This window comes from Hypomesus transpacificus, unplaced genomic scaffold (genome assembly GCF_021917145.1).
Source record: "Hypomesus transpacificus isolate Combined female unplaced genomic scaffold, fHypTra1 scaffold_55, whole genome shotgun sequence".
NCBI lineage: Eukaryota > Metazoa > Chordata > Actinopteri > Osmeriformes > Osmeridae > Hypomesus > Hypomesus transpacificus.
Genome location: NW_025814032.1, coordinates 227,940 through 247,061, shown reverse-complemented (window position 1 = coordinate 247,061; position 19,122 = coordinate 227,940). Strand labels below are relative to the sequence as shown.

Genomic DNA, 19,122 nt, shown 5'->3' with positions numbered 1-19,122 from the left:
GATAATATAGGATTATTATTAATAGGTCCTATTAATGTAGGAGAATCGATAAGAGATTTGATAAGGAATCGAATCGATAAGCAGGAATTGATAAGGAATCGGAATTGTTAAAATCTTATCAATACTCATCCCTACACACCACACAAACATAGTCCTCCTAAAGTTGGCTACCATGTAGCCTATTATACAAGAACAAGAAGCATTTTTGGGCAAATGAGGTTTGCATATGAACCGCCCCAATATAAGCACTAGAAATGAAAAATATAGGTTACTTAATTAACGTCACAGTTACGGACTGTCAACGTCACCAAATTACGTTGTTAGGAAGTCACGGTTACGGACTGGCAACGTCACAAAATCACGTTGCTAGGAGGTCGTGGTTACAGACTGACAAGGTCACAAAATCACGTTGCCTGGACGTCGCGATTACGGACTGACAGGGTCACAAAATCACGTTGCCTGGACGTCGCGGTTACGGACTGGCAACGTCATTTTGTGACCTTGCCGTTACCAAATGGCGTGTTTCACTTCTCACGTTACACTTCCCACGTTCCCACTAATATTTGGTCATCGAATGACGTTGCGGCAACATAAGGGCAACGTAACTGTGTTAGCTTTCAGGATGTCTTGGTCAAGTTGTTCTTTTAACCTTTGTATTTTGTGTTTTTGTGCTCCACTTTCATACTTTCTTTCGGTAATTCTGCCACTATGCCATCTAGCAATAGCAGTGAGTAATGAAAACGATGACATGATCTGACCAGCAGCAGCTGATTCGACAGATATGACCAAAGTCACATCTACCCAATCACCTGCTTATGTAAAAAAAAAAAAAAAAAGTTTCTTATGGGCCAATTAGGGTCTTTATTTTGTTTGCACTGAAGTACATTACATTTACATTTAGTCATTTAGCAGACGCTCTTATCCAGAGCGACTTACAGTAAGTACAGGGACATTCCCCCGAGGCAAGTAGGGTGAAGTGCCTTGCCCAAGGACACAACGTCATTTGGCACGGCGGGGAATCAATCCGGCAACCTTCTGATTACTAGCCCGACTCCCTCACCGCTCAGCCATCTGTTTCCCTAGTATATTAAGTACATTTAAAATAATAATAAAAAAACTGTCCTGCCAATCCACCGTTCATAGGAGATCCTGTGCAGCTTGGTGCGCGGATAGTGAGAGGTGCGCTCAGAAGAGCCAGAACATTTAGAGACCAACAAAACCCTTTCGCATTGCCTCATGAGTCTCTTTCTGAAAGATATAGATTCTTAACAGAGGGAATTACAGATATTGCCAGCTTCTTGAGCCTTATGTTGCCAATGCAATGCATTGAAGCTGTGCACTCAGTCCCACAGACTAGCGTTTCGTTATTTCGTTATGGGTAGTTTTATAGTGTGGGTGATGCGGAGTGATGAAAAATAGATAGGCTATCCAAAGTGCCCTTTGTAAAAACTTTGGACTGCAATATGTTGACAAAATGAAACAAGGTTTTTCACTCAATGTTCTGATTTCCGTTCTGGAAATATATGCAAAGAATATCATATTTTACAACTTAATCATTTGCTCATTTAAACATAGGCCTACATTTACAGGAAACTAGTAATGAAAACATTATTTGACCTACTATTGGTTACATGTTGATATGTTATCCCTATTCACTGGGGTGTCTCCCCTTAACCCCTTTGTCCTTGGGTTGCTTTGACCCATTTTCTAATCATTTCCATATCAGAAAATTTGGGTTTCTTTCAACCAAAACCTTTCAAACCAAAAAGAACAATGGGTATCTGTACAAAGCTCTTCACAAGTGATACATAAATGATCATTTCACTACTTTCATTGAATTTAGATGTTTCATTCACTTTTATAGCATTTTTCAAAAATAATAAATAGGACATTGAAAGAGAGAAGTGGTGAAAACCCCCACAAAAGATTCAAAAGGCACAACAAAAAAGCCACAAAAAGGTATAAAAAGATCAAAACGTAGACAAAAGCTTAACAAATACATCCTCATGTGTTCTCCCTCCCCTAGGAACAGGAAAAATATGTCAGTGTACTTAAGTTTAGTGTCATTCATTCAGTCATGTACTATCTCTTCTCATATTCCAGTTTCTCATGTCTCCAGCCTTGGTTTTTTTTAAATTAAAAGCCTCTTATAATCGAGCTCCAGGGTTCTTTTATACAGGGCCCTCACATTGTCTGCTCCAACCTGAAACAAATGAAGAACATTGTCACTTTGCAAGGCACACTTGGAGAAAGTTGAAGGTGTCCATTTGACTACTGTGGTTCATTGCTTATACCTTGTGTCTTTGTCTTGGCCTTAAAGTGGAGGCCCTAGGCTCAGGGGGAGGAAGAAGTTCCTCTTCCTGCTGAGTTTAACACCATAGAAATGTAATCAATTGAGTCATATTTGAAATGAGCACTGTAAGGACTTGTGTCTTATGTTGAAACCACCACCATTAGTAAGTCATTACAGACACTTCAATCACAGCCACACGTTCACACACTCTCACCATCTGTGTTGCAAGTGGTAAATAACATTTTAAAGTGTACCCCCAAAATGAGCAGGCAGACACAGTTTCCTGATCATCTAGGACCTCCACTTGAGAAAGTAAATGGTATATTTGATAAATATTCAACAACCACAAATGGCATGCACACTGGCGTATGACTATTAGTTTCACTGTTACCTCTGTATGGCACAGTGGGACGACAGTGGGTGGTGGCAGCAACACCACTGTATTTCCTGTCACTGCAGAGAACAGTAATACATTTCACTCCTACAATATTCATAAATAATTGTTGAATGAACATGGTCACATAGATTACTTGAAACATACATATGCCTGGGCTTCCAACCTGCTGCCACCAGTTGCCAATTTTTTCTTCATGTTGGCTGAAGGCAATTTTATTGTTCTTATAGGTCTTTAATAGCTCTACAATGTCCTACAAAAGGACTAATTCAGGCAATTCAGCCTTGTACTTGTTGGCCTTAAAATATGTGCAAGTATTGCCTACTGCTACTTACCGTTTTGAATTATGGTTTTATATTTATTTAGCAGTTGCTCCAACGATCGTTTGATCGTTTAGTTGCAACTAAAATAATACAGCCACAAAAGTTTAACGTTGTGGAATGCACCCGTGTAATTATGGTCACATCTTCAATAAGTCATGTAGGCCTAGCTTACGCATTTACAGCGTATGCTGTTTTCTGCCAGCTTGGCAGCAGCGACTTTGTTGAATTTTGCCTGTATTATATGTCTGTATTCCTGATATGCTTGTATTACAATATTTCACGCAGGAGGAGTAAACAAAGTTTGTAAGATTATTGTCTGCTCCTCCTGCGTGAAATATGCGGCTCTTGTTTTGTCCATGTTTGCCATTGGACATAAGATGCAAACACCGCCCCTTTATGTGAACGCGCACGCCTCTAGATTGGAAAGATCTGGGTTGAATTAGAGAGTTGATAACTGCCATCTTAGTACCGCTTATCGTGACTGCGATTGTTAGGCTTTGCGTAGCCGGGTAACTGAAAGTAATCCAGAGCATGTTGATCTTGATTCGTAATACAGGCCCCAAAGTTGGCAAACCAACTCTTTACCTCGTAATTGTGTGGTTCTAATGGGTGAAGCGTCACCTGGGGCCTGTACTACGAATCAAGTATTCTACCAAAAATTCCATTGATTAATCAAGTAATTGGATAAAACTTAATTTTGCTTAAAGAGCAATAGTAAATATACAAAAGAAAATAAGACAGGTCTCTTAAAATGAACAACTAATAGGTTTCCTTCCTTATTTTGTATATGCTTAGTATGCAATGCATATACATTTTTTCTATAAAAAATAAACATTTAGTTTCTCTGTCTATACTTGTACTGTGAACAATGACAAAGTTGACTGAGATGAATTAAGTGCATTTAAGTACCAAGTGGAAGTTTTCTATTGAGATGGTGCAGCATGGACGACGTGCTGTTGTGTATGCTAGCTTGATCTTGCAAAGGACACACACCACAGCGTTCTCTTTACTTTTCAATTTGAAATGATCCAAACCTTAGAGAGATTTTCTGTTGTTTTCTCTTGTTTGTTTCTTCTCTTTGGCCATTGTTATCGCTCCCTTCCATTTTACAGCTCGCACGCGCACGCACCCTCAAATCAAAAACAGCTAACTCCTTGCGCCTCCTTCCACTTTGTTTACGTAACCCCGTTGTGTCACACTAAAAATAATAATTGCGAAAGAACGTGACGTGAGCTTTAAAATTTTTTGAAAGAGGCTTAGAGGCAGAGGAATTTGCCTCCATCATTTTTTGTAATCGAGTTACTCGAGTTAGTCGAGGAATCGTTTCAGCCCTATATTGTAGTATTCGTCCAAGCTGTACTTCCTCAGCCCCTGCACAATAGCTGGCCTTATGTTATGTGCAGTTTTGCGCTGGTAACTGTCCCACTCTGTAGTGGATAGCACCCTCTCCAGAAGCACCCACTCTTTCTTTATATAATGGGCAGTAAAGCACAGATATTCTATTTTACGATAGTCGTCCGTCCACATGTCAAGTGTAATTGCGTCCCCGTATTTACCCAAGTTCTCTCTTAACTCTGGGACAAGGGCTTTTCATATTTCATCTGCATGTTTGGTTGTTCTTCTTGATACTGTGGTTGGGTCAGGCAGAAGTTGTACAGCATTTATGCGGCCTGCGCGCACTACCATGTCAATCAGTCCTTTGGTCATATTCACAAACCCAACGCCACTTACAGACACAAATGACCTCAAGTCCATGCAAACCATTCCTACCGCCAGTTTTAAAATGGTGTCTTGAGGTTGTCCTTTTTTTAACTGAAAAAGTTGTCAATAGGCCTAGATTTTAAAATGCCCGGTGTCGACTTTACAAGTCTCGCTATGTTTGATCGTGGTTGAAGTTCCAGTTTTCTTACTGTCACAAATAAATGCCTGATTGCACTTTTTGCTAAGTAGAACATTAAAAACATCTTGAAACATTTTATTTTTGTAACATTTCCGACCCGCAATATATTAGTTCTGAACCGTAAACCACCCCGCGGCTTGAAATATATTTTCCCTTAAAGGGTTCATTGACTGATTTTATAGGGTATTTCACACTGTTCCTTAAGGTCTCCGAATAGGGTTTGTAACATTGGTTGGGCTGAAAATGGTTCTGGTGCTCTTCCATACGTCCTTATGCACCCTGTGAAATAGCCCTGGAATAAAACGAGAGGTTTTCTCCCCTTTATGGTATTCTCATGAATATATAGATGAGCTGCGAGCTGATTGGTTGGTTTACAATGAGCGAAGCTGCGGAGCAAAGACAAAGCAAAGCCAAACATGCATTAAGAATTGTAGATTTACATGACAACACAGGTTATTTAATCGAATGAAATACAGTCAGTGTTACGACCCTCCCTGGCTGAACAAACTAAGGCTTTCGACGTCTAGGGGCAAAGGAGGGACTAACAACCAGCAGCCAACACGAACACAAACGAAGGTGTATGTAGAGAACCGTGCGTTTTATTTTAAAAACAGAAAAGGCGTCACAGGAGAACAAGGGGACCATGAACGGTGCCAAAGGAATGAAAACAATAAAAGTGCTAAATACCCTACCTACCCAAATAATGCCTCTCTAACAAAATTACATAGGGCGGCACCGTTCCTTGCCTAGTGAAGTAACAAGGGAGTAAGCTGCGTGATGGGAGTGTATACCCATGGGCTGCTTACCTGTCCCCTCTCTCCTGTGAACGACCAAACGAACAACAATAAAGGCAACAAACACGGGGACCTGCTACCGACAGAACATACACGTAAACACAAAACAGAATGTGGAAGGCTGCCTCCCGTTCCAAAGACGGATGGGGTCTTAAGGGCTGCGAGGAAGACGAACGGGATCGGGAACGCGCAAAACTAAGGGGAAGGGGGAAAGATTAAGGTGGAGTATTGGGATTCGGCCTTAGTCGGGGAAAGAGGTGGCTAACCTTTTTTACCTCAAATTAAGTCAGTCTTAGGCCAAATCCCAATACTCCCCCTTACCCCTTCCCCTTAGTTTTGCGCGTTCCCATGAGAGCTAGTGGTGTCCCAATACTCTTTTGGAGCTAGGGGAAGGGCTAAGACTAAGGGGTATACACCCCTTAAAACCAAGTAAGATGAAAGAAACCTAGGGCTATGTGAAAACTGCGCGACCGGCAACAATGGCGACCAAATCATCCAGGGAGTCCGATAAATGTAATATTTTCGGCTTAATTAATTGATAAAAAAATGATGACAGTCTTGTTTTGTGTTATATACAGTCATGAACATATATATTTGCAACCATTTTCCTAATTGAAACATTTCTAAAAATCGCTAGTTTGGTACGCTAATGTTACAGTTCTGAATTGCACAACAGTCCCGCATTTCTTTGACTAGCATGTCTACAGTTCTAAGTAAACTCCATTATCAGCGAATTTCGTTTAATATCAGTGCATAACACTACTTGCTTTGGAGATATCAATACGTGCTAGATGATGTACCTGTAACCAAGTGGCGTCCCATTTCCTAGGGCTATGTAGCCCTTACCCCTTACTTTCGAGGGCTAGGGGTAAATTAAGGGTAAGGGGTAAGAGTAAGGGGTAAGGGGGAATTTGGGGATTCGGCCCTACTATTTAAGCAACAGACAGGCTTAGCTAACCTGACAATTTAAGACAGTCTAAGGCTAAGACTAGTCTTAAACTAAGTTTATGCAACTGGCCCCATGCTAAACAACAGTACAAGTCAGAAGCAGAATATAACATAATATAATAGTAATATATAATAATAATAATAATAACTAATATTAATCCCAGTGGGGAACCGTCAGGGCCCTCTAGGCCCTCAGGGCCTATTATATTTTAAAAATATTCTATATAAAATATATATAAAAAAAATAATCTATATTTTATTAATTCATAATTTACAGTCTAAAGACAATGTTGAAATAAACCCTTCAATCCTGCCTATTCAATTTGTGTTGGAATGTGAAGGGTTAAATGAAAAATCCCCTTTTGTCACCCTATCAGAATTTGGCAGCCTTCCGTTGTTGGTAAGAAAATGCTATGCAGCTCTATGATTGGTGGTCCAGCTATGAATTTATTCCATTGACAGTAAAATTGACCAATCACATCTTCCCTCAAAATGGGTGGGCTTTGTTATCGCTAACTTTATGAAAAGTTCCGCCCGCTGTTGGGAACGCAATCACAAACTAATGAACTAGCTAGCGTCAGTAGTGATGGGAAGTTCGGATCATTTTACTGATTCGGTCCTTTGAATCTCATTCAGCAAAATGAACTAATCTTTTTTCGAGTCATTCGGTCATTTCAATGGGGGGAGGGGGGGGGGTGTTGCTCAACATTTAATAGCCAATTCCCTGGCCTAAATACGTCCACTGCAAACACGTATCATATTCTCTTGTTAGTGCATGTAAACCCGCAGATACTATTTTAAAAGAAATTCCTGCATTAAAATAATGTATCATGACAGTTTGCATGATTTGAAATGGTCATTTATTATCACACTAGCATTTTATTATCACGGAAAACAATTACGCTGCACTGAACTATAAGTAAAGTATAAAAAAAGTGAAAATAACAAAACCTGTAATTATTACTTGTAAACGAATATCATTCACGTCTTACGAAACCTAGTCACGCGAAAGTGAACTAAACAAATTATGTTTCCTCTTCTGAGCCTATGCAGGTCACGTGAAAAATGATCCATAGATCCGTATCCAAAGACCCAGTCAAAATGAACGAATCGTTTCTGTTTTTGCTAGCTACCAGTACTAAGCCTATGCAGGTCACGTGAAAAACGATCCAAAGATCCGTATCCGAAGACCCAGTCTAAATGAATGAATCGTTTCTGTTTTTGCTAGCTACCAGTACTGAGCCTATGCAGATCACGTGAAAAACGATCCAAAGACTCGTACCCGGCATATGATAATGACTAACACAATTTCATGTAGGCCTTAATGCTGTGTGCGCGCTGTATCGTGTTTTTTTACGACGAGTAATTGGGGTCAGAGGGTTTAAGAGTCACGGTTCCCTACTGACGAATTCCCAGTCAGGGCATTTTGGTTTCTACTACAGCAGAGAGACAGGCAAACAATGAAAAACTAAGTAGAATGAGCTATTAGTAAACGATAAATCAACTATTGCCAAATTTGCATTAAATTAAACGAAGAAGGTACTGTCCTGCGCAAGCACCCTATGGTTGTCTGGACCTATTGCTTTGTTTATTCAAATTTTAGATAGCCCGCTCTTATGATGAGGTTTAGATGTCCTCTGGGTCCCTGTGGGGGGAGACGTCATTTGTAAGGTTGTCTTCGGTGGTAGTGGGGGAGAAGAGCTGTGTTGCCTCCTGCAATGCCCTCAATAGCAGAGATACGACATGGAGGGGCAGTAGCTGAAGTATGGATTGGGGTGGTAGTGACTCAGACTGTCCTGCTGAGCTCTCGGGGAGTGTAATCCTGAGCTCCTAGAGTACACAATCTAATCAGTAAATCATGATAATTACTGTATATATAGATTATTAAATAGGCATAGCCTAGTTGTCCACAGCCCCATCTGGGAGTAGGGAGTCAGATGGCTAAGCGATATATAAATCTTTATATATATCACATTTCCCTGCAACACCAGAACCCTCTACTTAATTGGCCAAATCTGTGTGTGTCTTTGCCGGTGTGCAGTATATGATTCAAGATCCCTCCCCAATCCTTGTCCCCTGTGTAGTTTATGCGTGAGATGGCAGGTGCGTGGCAGATGACGGTGGAGCTGAAGATGGGTCTGTTCTCGAATGCCCAGGTGGAGGCTGACCCTCTGGCAGCCTCCGAGGAAAGTCAGCCCGTGCCCTGCCCTCCGGACGTCACCCCCCACTTCATCTGGATAGAGGTGAGAGGTCCACTCTGACTTTGCAGCGAGGCTGAAGTAGGACTGGGTGATGCCATTGCTAAATGTACTTTAATAGACACTAATAGCAATAACAAAGTTGTTAGATACAACGTTCGATACTTTCAATGAAATGTATTCAACACTAACCGCCTGGAAAGCACATAACAAATACACATAGTTTGTTTGCGTAAACAAACCCCAAGTGTACTTACTCCCTGGCTCATAAATAGCCAAATCACATCCTTTTATAATGGGGCATGATACTACTCTCCCTCTCTTTCCTTTCTTAACACAACCTTTCTCCTCTTTGTCTCTCATTTGCATCCTACCTCTCTGTCTCGTCTTTCTCTCTGTTGTTTATCCCTTGTTTCCTGTTCCCACAGTTTTTGGTCCAGAGGTTTGAAATTGCAAAGTACTCCAGTGCCGATCAGGTGGAGATCTTTTGCAGCCTGTTGCAGCGCTCTCTCTCTCTCAATGTGGGCGCAAACAAGAGCAGCCTTAACCGCCATGTGGCGGCCATTGGACCCCGCTTCAGGTAGCCTCCACATACAACACACACTTGGTTCAAATCCTGATTTCTATCTGATGATTTCAAGGTAATCTCCAAAATGAGCTGCAGTAGCCAGTCAGTGTCTTTGTGCTAACTGATTCTGCTGCTGTGCTGTCTGCTGCTCAGGCTGCTGACTCTGGGTCTGGCTCTCCTTCACTCCGACGTGGTCTCCAACGCTACCATCAGGAACGTGCTCCGGGAGAAAATCTACTCCACTGCTTTTGACTACTTCAGGTATCGTGAACACTTAGTACATCTTTATGTACAGCTACCATACTAACTATAGATGTTCTTCATTCACTTTGGAAAACATGTTTTCTAAAGTGCTTTTGAAAATGGGAGTTTGAACATATTAATCTTTACTGAGCACTTATACGTAGTTGTGTACTTGCAAATTTGTATGACCCTAATTTGCCTTCATACAGATCATACTCTTCAGTCTGTCCCTTCTTTGATATTTGTTTTGTTTATGCTGAGCCATGCTGGGAAAGCATGTTATGTATTCATGTTACATGAATCGATCAAGATGGCGCCGATCATGTCTATCATATCACTATAATGTCCAGTAAAAGACGGCACAAAATGGAAAAGCAAAATGTGTTAATGGCTGAACTTAAATAAAGAGTCTGTTGAATCCTCGTCACCTATTTTTAAAAGAAAAAGCTGCAGTCAGAACAACCTTAGATAATCTTTTAGCACAAGATGAGGAAGTTAAACTCAGATTTATCAGACAAAAATGTTGGGGATAAGCCTGGAAAATTTCTGGCACACCTCACTAAAAGAAGAGCAGAGTCACAAGCAATTGCAGCTGTCAGGCCAAATAGTGTCCTAGGGTCAAATAGTGTCCCACCTCATGTCACAATGCCGTTCCGAAGCAAGGAAGCGTCCGTCGCTATGCCGACCTTAAATTCCTGAGATATCTACGTGTGCTAGCAGGAAACTGTCATGGTTGCTATACTGGTTACTAGGTTGGAAGTTTTGTATTTAGGCTTATTTAAACCAGTTTATTCTACTCTACTATTTAAAGTTTTCACTCGTTCGATAGCTGGTGCTAGCTAGTTGTTTTTGTAAAAAAAAATACTTATTTAGCATCAATTTTAACAGACCGGGAAGGCACACGTATAGTATTCTACCTGCGCGCGTTGCTGTCTCGGGAATGTCGAACGAGTGAAAACTTTAAATAGTAGAGTAGAATAAACTGGTTTAAATAAGGAATTTAAGGTTGGCATAGCGACGGACGCGTCATTGCTTCGGAACGGCATTGTGACGTTAGATAGGACACTATTTGGCCTTAGGACACTATTTGGCCTGACACAGCCATTTGTGATGCTCAAGGTAGTTGCAAATATGATAATAAGCTCATAATTGACACATTTTATCATCAACTTTTTACTTCTGAACAGCCAAGCAATGCTTTTGTTTAATGGATAAGTTATTCTCCCAACTCAGTTTGCCAACTATATCGCCAGAACAACAATCTTGTTTTAATGCCCCCATTTCCAGAGGTCCGCGACCCCTAGGGGGTCCACAGAGGTACTACTCACAAGGGTGACAACTTGCTAGCGGCGTGATTGGTTTGTTGACCTGTCTATCTCACTGTAACGTCTCCGTTATCAACACAACCCCATGCGCAGGACTCCTCGGGCACTAGGCCCAGTTGTCTGAGGTTTGTAGCTGGAGTAAGGACAGTTTACATTTAGTCATTTAGCAGACGCTCTTATCCAGAGCGATTTACAGTAAGTACAGGGACATTCCCCCCGAGGCAAGTAGGGTGAAGTGCCTTGCCCAAGGACACAACATCATGTGGCACGGCGGGGAATCGATCCGGCAACCTTCTGATTACTAGCCCAACTCCCTCACCGCTCAGCCATTTGACTCCCAGTCAGTTAGTACTGATCCAGAATTGTATTTCAGCAAGGCCAGCTTTGTATTAGCTCAAGTTGAGGAAACAGTCGTGGCTGAAATGTTTGGCGCAGACATACAAAACAATTAAGACACTGGGTCTTCAGAGGCTCGGATGAAGGAACTGTAAGAATACTTTTGTTTTCCTTTGTACATCCAAACTAAGCAAATGTAATGCTTTGTTCGTTTGCAAGCCGTAATGTCTCTCGAGGATAAAAACACTTGCACGGTCAAAGCTCAGTTTCTCATGGGCGGGCCAGATTATCTGGGCGGGCAAAGCAGAGAGAGGGGAGGTAACCTTCCTCCTTGTGATGTCAAGAGATTTCCAAACCGAGCATTTGAGCTTTCATTTTCTCAAAGGCGTAGAAGAATACCTGGGCTTGGTTTGCACCTATCGAAAATTCTAGCCAATGGGGGACCAAAGGCAGGATAGGTGAACTCATATTAATGTTAAATAACCTCATAAAGTGAAGTTTTCATGTCATGTGACCTTCAATAGCTCATTCTTACACACCGAACTGCCCAAGACTTTGAGAGAAGCAAATACTTCACTTATTCTGAAAAACTGGAAATGTCCTGAGTCATGTGCCTCGCATACACCTATAGCTCTTCTAGAGCTGAAGATTTTGTAAAAAAATTCTGCCTACACGACTTGAAGGTCTCTTACCTAAAATCATACAGGAGGAAAAAAACTGCATAAAGGGACTTCTTGTAATAATGTCAGGCATCTGCTCAATATTATTCAGGCTTTCCAGCAAAGACAGCTTGATGGCTTGGTACTTTCTTTGAATGCAGAGAAAGCCTTTGATCGGGTTGAATGGACATATTTATTAATTTTTTGGGATGAGTTTGGTTTAGGGGATAATTTTGTTAGATGGGTCAAGGTCTTGTATAGCAATCACCAGGCGTCCATTCTGTCTAATGGGCTCAGACCAGACAGCTTCCCTGTACATACAGGAACAAGACAGGGATGTCCCCTGTCTCCTCTTCTGTTTGCCATGGTTATTGAACCTTTGGCTGAGGCCATTAGGATAACACCCTCCATACAGGGTTTACAAGTAGAAAATTCTCATCATAAAATAAGCCCATATGCCGGTGATGTTTTGATTTGATTTCTCGTCCAAAGACATCAATATATGTGTTACTTAGTATTATTGATGTATTTAGTCAATTCTCTGGTTATAAAATTAATCTGACAAAATCAGAGGCAATGCCATTAGGGAGCCTAAATTCTATACCAGCAGCATTACCTTCCTTCCCCTTTAAGTGGTCCCCATCAGGCTTTGTCTATTAGAGTATATTCATAACCCCTGCATTTAAGCAAATGTATGAAGCTAATTTTGTTCCCCTGTTTGAGAAGGTGAGACAGGATCTGGAGTATTGGAGTTCTTGACCAGTCTCCTGGCTGGCTCGTATAGCTTTGATCAAGATGAATATACTTCCTAGATTATTCTACCCTATCTAAATTATTCCTGTCCTGTTTTCAAATGGGGTCATAAAGAAACTACATGGCTGGTTTAGCTCTTTTATATGGAGAAAACGTAAACCCAAGCTAAAGATGTCTACCTTGCAATTACCAAGCAGACTTAGCAAACTTTGGACAGTATCAGTTGTGTGCGCATATGAGATATATTTATGATTGGGTCTCACATCAGACAACTTCGCTGGATATTGAAACCTCACTTTCAGGATATCCAGCTGATGTTTATTAAGAAATTTAAAACTATCAGGTTAAGCTGTGACAACCCTGTTACCGTTAAAGAGGCGATTGATTGCAAAACCAATTTTACCTTATCATTGTTGAATAACGACAGTTCGGTGGGTAAAATGAACATACAGTGGACCTCAAAGTCCATTGACATCCTCTTTCCAATGCAAATCTCAAAATGAAAAATGTCTGTAAATGGCTGTAAAACACTAGCTTTTCAACAAAGCCACTGGACTGACGTTTTTGGCTCTGGTCTGTATCTATGTCACGCCCCAAAATTGACATCCAGACCAGCCCAAGGTAGCATAGATCTCCGATACTAGTTTAGCTGCATGCTGCTCTGTGTAGGCTACTTCTAAGGAATTACAAAGAGGAAAGTTTTGAATTATAACAAGGATATTGAAAATGGACCATGGTCGTAAATGCTATGTTCCAGGCTGTACAGGGAAGGCTAACACTCATAGTCTTCCCAAGGAGCCAAACATTTGACAGGCATGGCTGTTTGTCTTTGAGAAGATCCTGGTGAAGTTCGCACTCAATTATTCATTTGCTCTGAACATTTCACCCAAGACAGTTTTGACAACCTTGGACAATTTCAAGCAGGATTTGCCAAGAAGCTGAACCTGAAAAGAGGTGCTGTTCCGACAGTATGGTCATTGCAACCGCAAGCTGTAAGTACAGTATGATTTTGTCGCTAACAGTTATTAGCAATGCTAATGTCTCCTGTATCTAGGATAGGTAGAATGCTAAATACATTTCTAAACACATCAACATACTTTACTTAGCAAATGACTCTAGCCAGACTAGCTGTAGTCAGTATTAGAAGGGAAGCTTCCGAAAAAATAGCCAGAAAACGAATAGCAGTCTGGCCTATTGCTAACACCTGTCTAGATTATCTATTTGAAAGAACTGGAGAAAGGCAGGTGCTAGATACAGGATACGTGAGCATTGCTAATAACTGTTACCGACAAAATCATACTACAGCTTGCGGTTGTGATGAACGTAAGGTCGGAACGCACCTCTTTTCAGCAACAATTTCATAGAAAATCCTGCTTTACATTATCCAAAATTTTCAAAACCGTCCTTGGTGAAATGGTTCGTGCAAATGTGTCGAGGGTCAAACTGCACAGGGATCTTCTACACCAGTGGTTCTCAACCCTGTCTTCAGGGACCCCCTGTCCTGCATGTTTTAGATGTTTCCCTGCTCCAACACACCTGATTCAAATAAAAGGGTCGTTATCTAGCTCTGTATAAGCCTGGTAACGAACATGCATTTGAATCAGGTGTGTTGGAGCAGGGAAACATCTCAAACAAGCAGGACAAGGGGGTTCCTGAGGACAGGGTTGAGAACCACTGTTCTACACTACGGTATAGACAAACATCAGCCATGCCCGTCTAGTCAATGTTAGCTAGACTCTAGCTCATCTGCTTTTTATTAACGCTAATTTCAAGGAATGCAAGAACAGTTAGGTAGCGAAAACACCTAGACTGTAGGATGTAAACTAGTTTAGCTTGCTAACGAAAGAGCATAGGTAGAATGTGTGAGGATTTAGCCTAGTTTATTGGCAATGGGGCTAACGTTGTTTCATGTTCCTGACTGTGTTTCATTCAAATAAATAACCCGTGTTTTTATGTAAATCTACAATTCACGATGCATGTTTGTCCAGATCGTTGTCAGGGTATTATTCAGCAAGATATCTAGAGCTAGGTAACTGAAGCTGAGTTGAATCACGATATAGTTTGGTTGCAAAGCTGTAACATTCTACCCATCCAAGTCAATCCAGTTTGCTTCGACAACAAAAGTGGAAACAAGTAAAGTTATCATTTCAAATGATATGTCGAACATCGATTGAATAGTGTTTCAATAAATAGATTTATTTGCGTGTTTTTATTTCAAGTGTCCACCTTTGGTGTTTCAGTGAGTGCTGTTGGCCGTGTTGCGTTTTTGCTCCCCAGCTTCACTCGTTGAAAGACAACCAATCAGTGCGCAGCTCATCTAAATATTAATGAGCATACCATAAAAGGAGAAAAGCTAGTGTTTATTCCCGGGAAAATTTCTGAGGATCTATCATACGGAGCCGGTGCCTAATCGCGAACCAGTTCTTCCTCTTTCGACAGACTGGGAACCGGAAAAGTGGTTTGTACGTGGTTCGTACGTGGTTCGCAACGAGCACCACTTCGGAGCTGGTCTAGTTTACAAACCAACAAAGAACCGCTTGGGGCGGTGTTACCGTGACCAACAAAACGCTTTGGCCGCCATTGCTCAAGTTTTTGCAAGTTTTTACAATTCATATTTCAGCTAAACGGTACTTGTAAATCAGAATCTGAATGAAAATGTATTGAGAAGTTGCTGAAAATGTGCTTATTTTATTGATGAAACTGCTAAGTTGTAAATTTGCTCAGACTTTTATTATTTTCGATTGTAATGTAAACATTCGGGATGCGCGCGCATTGTGGCTGCAGAAAACCGGGAAAGGAAAGGATAGCATTTTTAGTGGCAAAAGGACCACACGGATAATACAAATAGTTAGATTTAAAAAGACCAAAAAGGTCGAGGAGGACAGCCTTTAAAAGAGAAAGCGATTACCCATTGATCTGTCGCATCAGAATTTTGATTTGGGTCACGAAAGTCTTGAAATTTGAGTGAGAATGTCGCCCTTTACAGACTGCATAGTCGAGCGGCAACCATGTCTTCGTCGTGTCACAAGTTCTTAATTTTACAGTTGATTTTACAGTGAAGATAGCCAGCATCTCGGATTTCTTTAACCAAGCCTGTTTAATTCGTCATTTGCCTGAGAAAGCGACCTCCGTTAGCCAGGCTAGTTTTGGCCGATCACTTGGTCAGGCTATTTAAAGGTATCGGGGTCAAGTGAATTTTGTGCATAGACAAGTGAAACGTAAATGTATTTGTCCAAAGGCCAAGAGCCTCAAAAAGTTAATATCAAGCCCTGCAATCCAGTGGCCAGAGATATATGATGACCTGATAGACCCTCCAGGTGTAATAGGACGGGGAGAAGTTCGTCTTTTACAACCGACATGCACAGTTGAGACTGCTTGACAGTTGTGTAACGTAGGGTGATAATTGGTCTATACAAATGGCGAGTTGAACAAACACGTCGGATGCGCCGTGTTTGGATGCCGATGTAGGTTCGCAAAACCATGAGCAACAACAGCAACGAAACGTCCGCCATTGTTGATGTTGTGTTTGGCGCTACCGCGCTAGCGTTGCTGGGAAATATGAGACGTATATAGTGACGTAATGACGTGGCTCTGTGGTGGCTCTCGCCCGTGGAAAAGCCAACCGGTTTTTAGTTAGCTCCGTTCTTGAACCAGCTCCGAACTGGCTCTAGCACCAGCTCCGAACTAGCTCCCGGTTCACTTTGGTGGAAAGGGGGTATCAGGGGGCATAGAACAGCACCCGGGCCATTTTCAACCCAACCTATGTTTCATAGGAACATAGTGTGAAATACCCCCCAAAAAACAGTCAATTACCGCTTTAAACAATTCACAATTGTTAAACACAAACACAAAAAGTAAAATGGACACATTGAAAGCCCTGCCTGCTGAGGTTGTTTGACATGTTATTTGCATATATACAATTTCTGAATCCATTTTGACACGGTTGATGCATAGCCTACAACCCCAACAAAGAAATTAAATTGCATAACAAGGAGAGAGCAGAGACTTGGTCCTGGACAAAAGAGAGGGAAGTGAGTGACATACACCAGACTAATGGAGCGGTGGAGGACACTTTTTAAGTAAACAGTGTGCAAGTGTGTGAGAGTGTAACAGTGGTGGCTCCCCTTCCCAGATCACAGTCACCAGAGTTTTGAAATTCATCAACACACACACACACCTGCATCTCCTTTAGCTGATTAGATATTTCAGTCTATATATACCAGCTTATAGCCTGTTTCTTCACTGCAAAGTCTTGTTAGTGATTCCTTACCTGCAATACTGAGCATTACTTATGATCTAGATTTATGTGTACCGAACCTTTGTTTTTGTCTCGACCATTCTCCTGCACTTCCCTTAGGATTCTTAGAAACCGAGATAACAACCCCTGCTTGACATTCGTACCTGCTCGGTGCCTAGCCTCTGAAATTCCTGCCAGCCCCTGTTCGACCCAAGCCTGTGAACCGACTATCCTTTGGTTTTGCCTGCATTGGTCTGTTTGCTTGTTGACAACCTGTACCTGCTTGACTACTCTATACTACCATTAAAAGCCCGCACTTGGATCGCTACTACTTCTCCTGAGTCCGATAATTACAGAGAGGGAGAGCACTATGTACACTGGTGTCCGAGTTCTGTGCCTGGGAGGCGTGATTGTCACATCCACATGCACACAATTCAAGTGTTTAGACCAGGGGTGTTCAATCCATGGGCTGGTTGGACAAAACACCTTAAGTTTTTCCCTTAAGTATGACACTTCAGGGTTAATTTCTCCTTAGCAAAGGGAATTACTTAACGGTGTTGCACAGAATCCCTTAAATGGTTTCCTCAGCTAAAGACGTTAAGGGATTTACAGTATTGAAAGTGATTTTTGACAGTTTCTACGGAGACCGTTTGTTTGCTTGCTCTAGCACTTGTTATAACCATTTTCATCTCAACTAGCTAGGCTATTAGTAAAGAATGGAAGAAAAGAAGATAAAAAAATTCTAAAGTTGTTACCTGTGTTGAACTGGTTTCTATCTTCGAAAATAAAATATACATGATTACAAATAACCTATTGTTTCATGATGAGCTACCTTGCTCCTCAAATGTTGAAAACAATTAGAATATGTTGTCAGAGTCGCTGGTAATAACGTTATTCTAACTAGGCTAGCTAGCTTACATAATTGGCACTAGAGCTACTTTAGCTAGCTAGATTTCATATGTTATACATTTCTTTTCCATAACAAGCAGCTGGGTGTGCCAGTTGACTTTGGCGAGAACTATCAGGTACAGTAACGTCTTTAGCTAAGGAGTCAACGTGGGAGTGAGAGATGCTTTGCAAGGTTGCAAAACACAACAGAGATCTGTCATTATTAGAAGTGTAAAAATGCTGATTTTCGCTTAATTACGAACCTCGGGCAGGCCACCACTATGTATTTAATGAGAAACATTTACTTTTATTCATTTAGCAGACGCTTTTATCCAAAGCGACTTCCAAGAGAGAGCTTTACAAAGTGCATAGGTCTCTGATAATAACAAGATAGCCCCAAAAACATTGCGGGTAGCCAAAACATGAAGCACATATTGTGAACAACCAAAATAAATGCCAAAGGGAAGAATCATGAGAGCATGTAGTTAAAAAAGTTACAATTAAACAACACAAATCGCTATAAGTGCAAGTGTACCTGTAGAAAAGCAAGCAACAGTGGGTTACGGTCAAGTCTGAGGTACCTTAAGTAATTCTCCTTACTTTGGTTGATAAGGTCTATGGTGCAACAGTTTAAGAGATTCCTTAAGTATAAGTCTAAGAAAAGGAGAAAACCTTAAATACCTGAAGACTTAAGTGTTTTGTGCAACCAATTTTATTTTAAGGAAAATCCTAACAAGGTGTTTTTTGCAACCGACCCATGGTCCTCAGGGTCCACTGTCCTGTATGTTTTAGATGTTTCCCTGCTCAAGCACACCTGACAACCATTCATTTGAATAGCATGGTATAGACAATGGCAGAGATGTTTGTAGGCAAAATAACACATAACTAAGCTTTTCCGATTCAGCTTGCACTAATATCGCTCCATACAGTTGTAGGGGGTTAAATATTGGCCAAACAACCAAAACAAATTCCCCTATGGTTTAAAGGAAGATGGGAAACTAAACAGTGTATTAACATGAATCAAATTATGCAAATACTAAAAGAATTACAGTTGTCTGACTCTATGGGAGCAGAATGGTCAAAGTAATGTTCAAATTACATACGCATTTAATAACGACACCCACCCTTACACAGTCACTCAGGATGTCACATCTGAAGAACCAGTGTGGCTCTTGTTATAGATGAAAGATCTGTAAGCCAAGATGCAGAGAAAAAGATAAACCATCATGCGACACATTGCACCATTTTGCTGAAGTGAGATGA

The 19,122-nt window shown here is 41.1% G+C and overlaps 1 protein-coding gene across 4 annotated transcripts in view; it reads left to right on the top strand.

Moving 5' to 3' along the window:
• pi4kaa (phosphatidylinositol 4-kinase, catalytic, alpha a) overlaps positions 1-19,122 on the top strand; it is a 227,268-nt gene that overhangs the window by 145,743 nt on the left and 62,403 nt on the right. For all 4 annotated transcript variants that reach the window (XM_047017382.1, XM_047017383.1, XM_047017384.1 and 1 more), the window contains exons 33-35: positions 8,737-8,895; positions 9,279-9,430; positions 9,572-9,679. In XM_047017382.1, the coding sequence (XP_046873338.1) occupies positions 8,737-8,895; positions 9,279-9,430; positions 9,572-9,679 (419 nt within the window). The remainder of the gene's footprint in view (positions 1-8,736; positions 8,896-9,278; positions 9,431-9,571; positions 9,680-19,122) is intronic.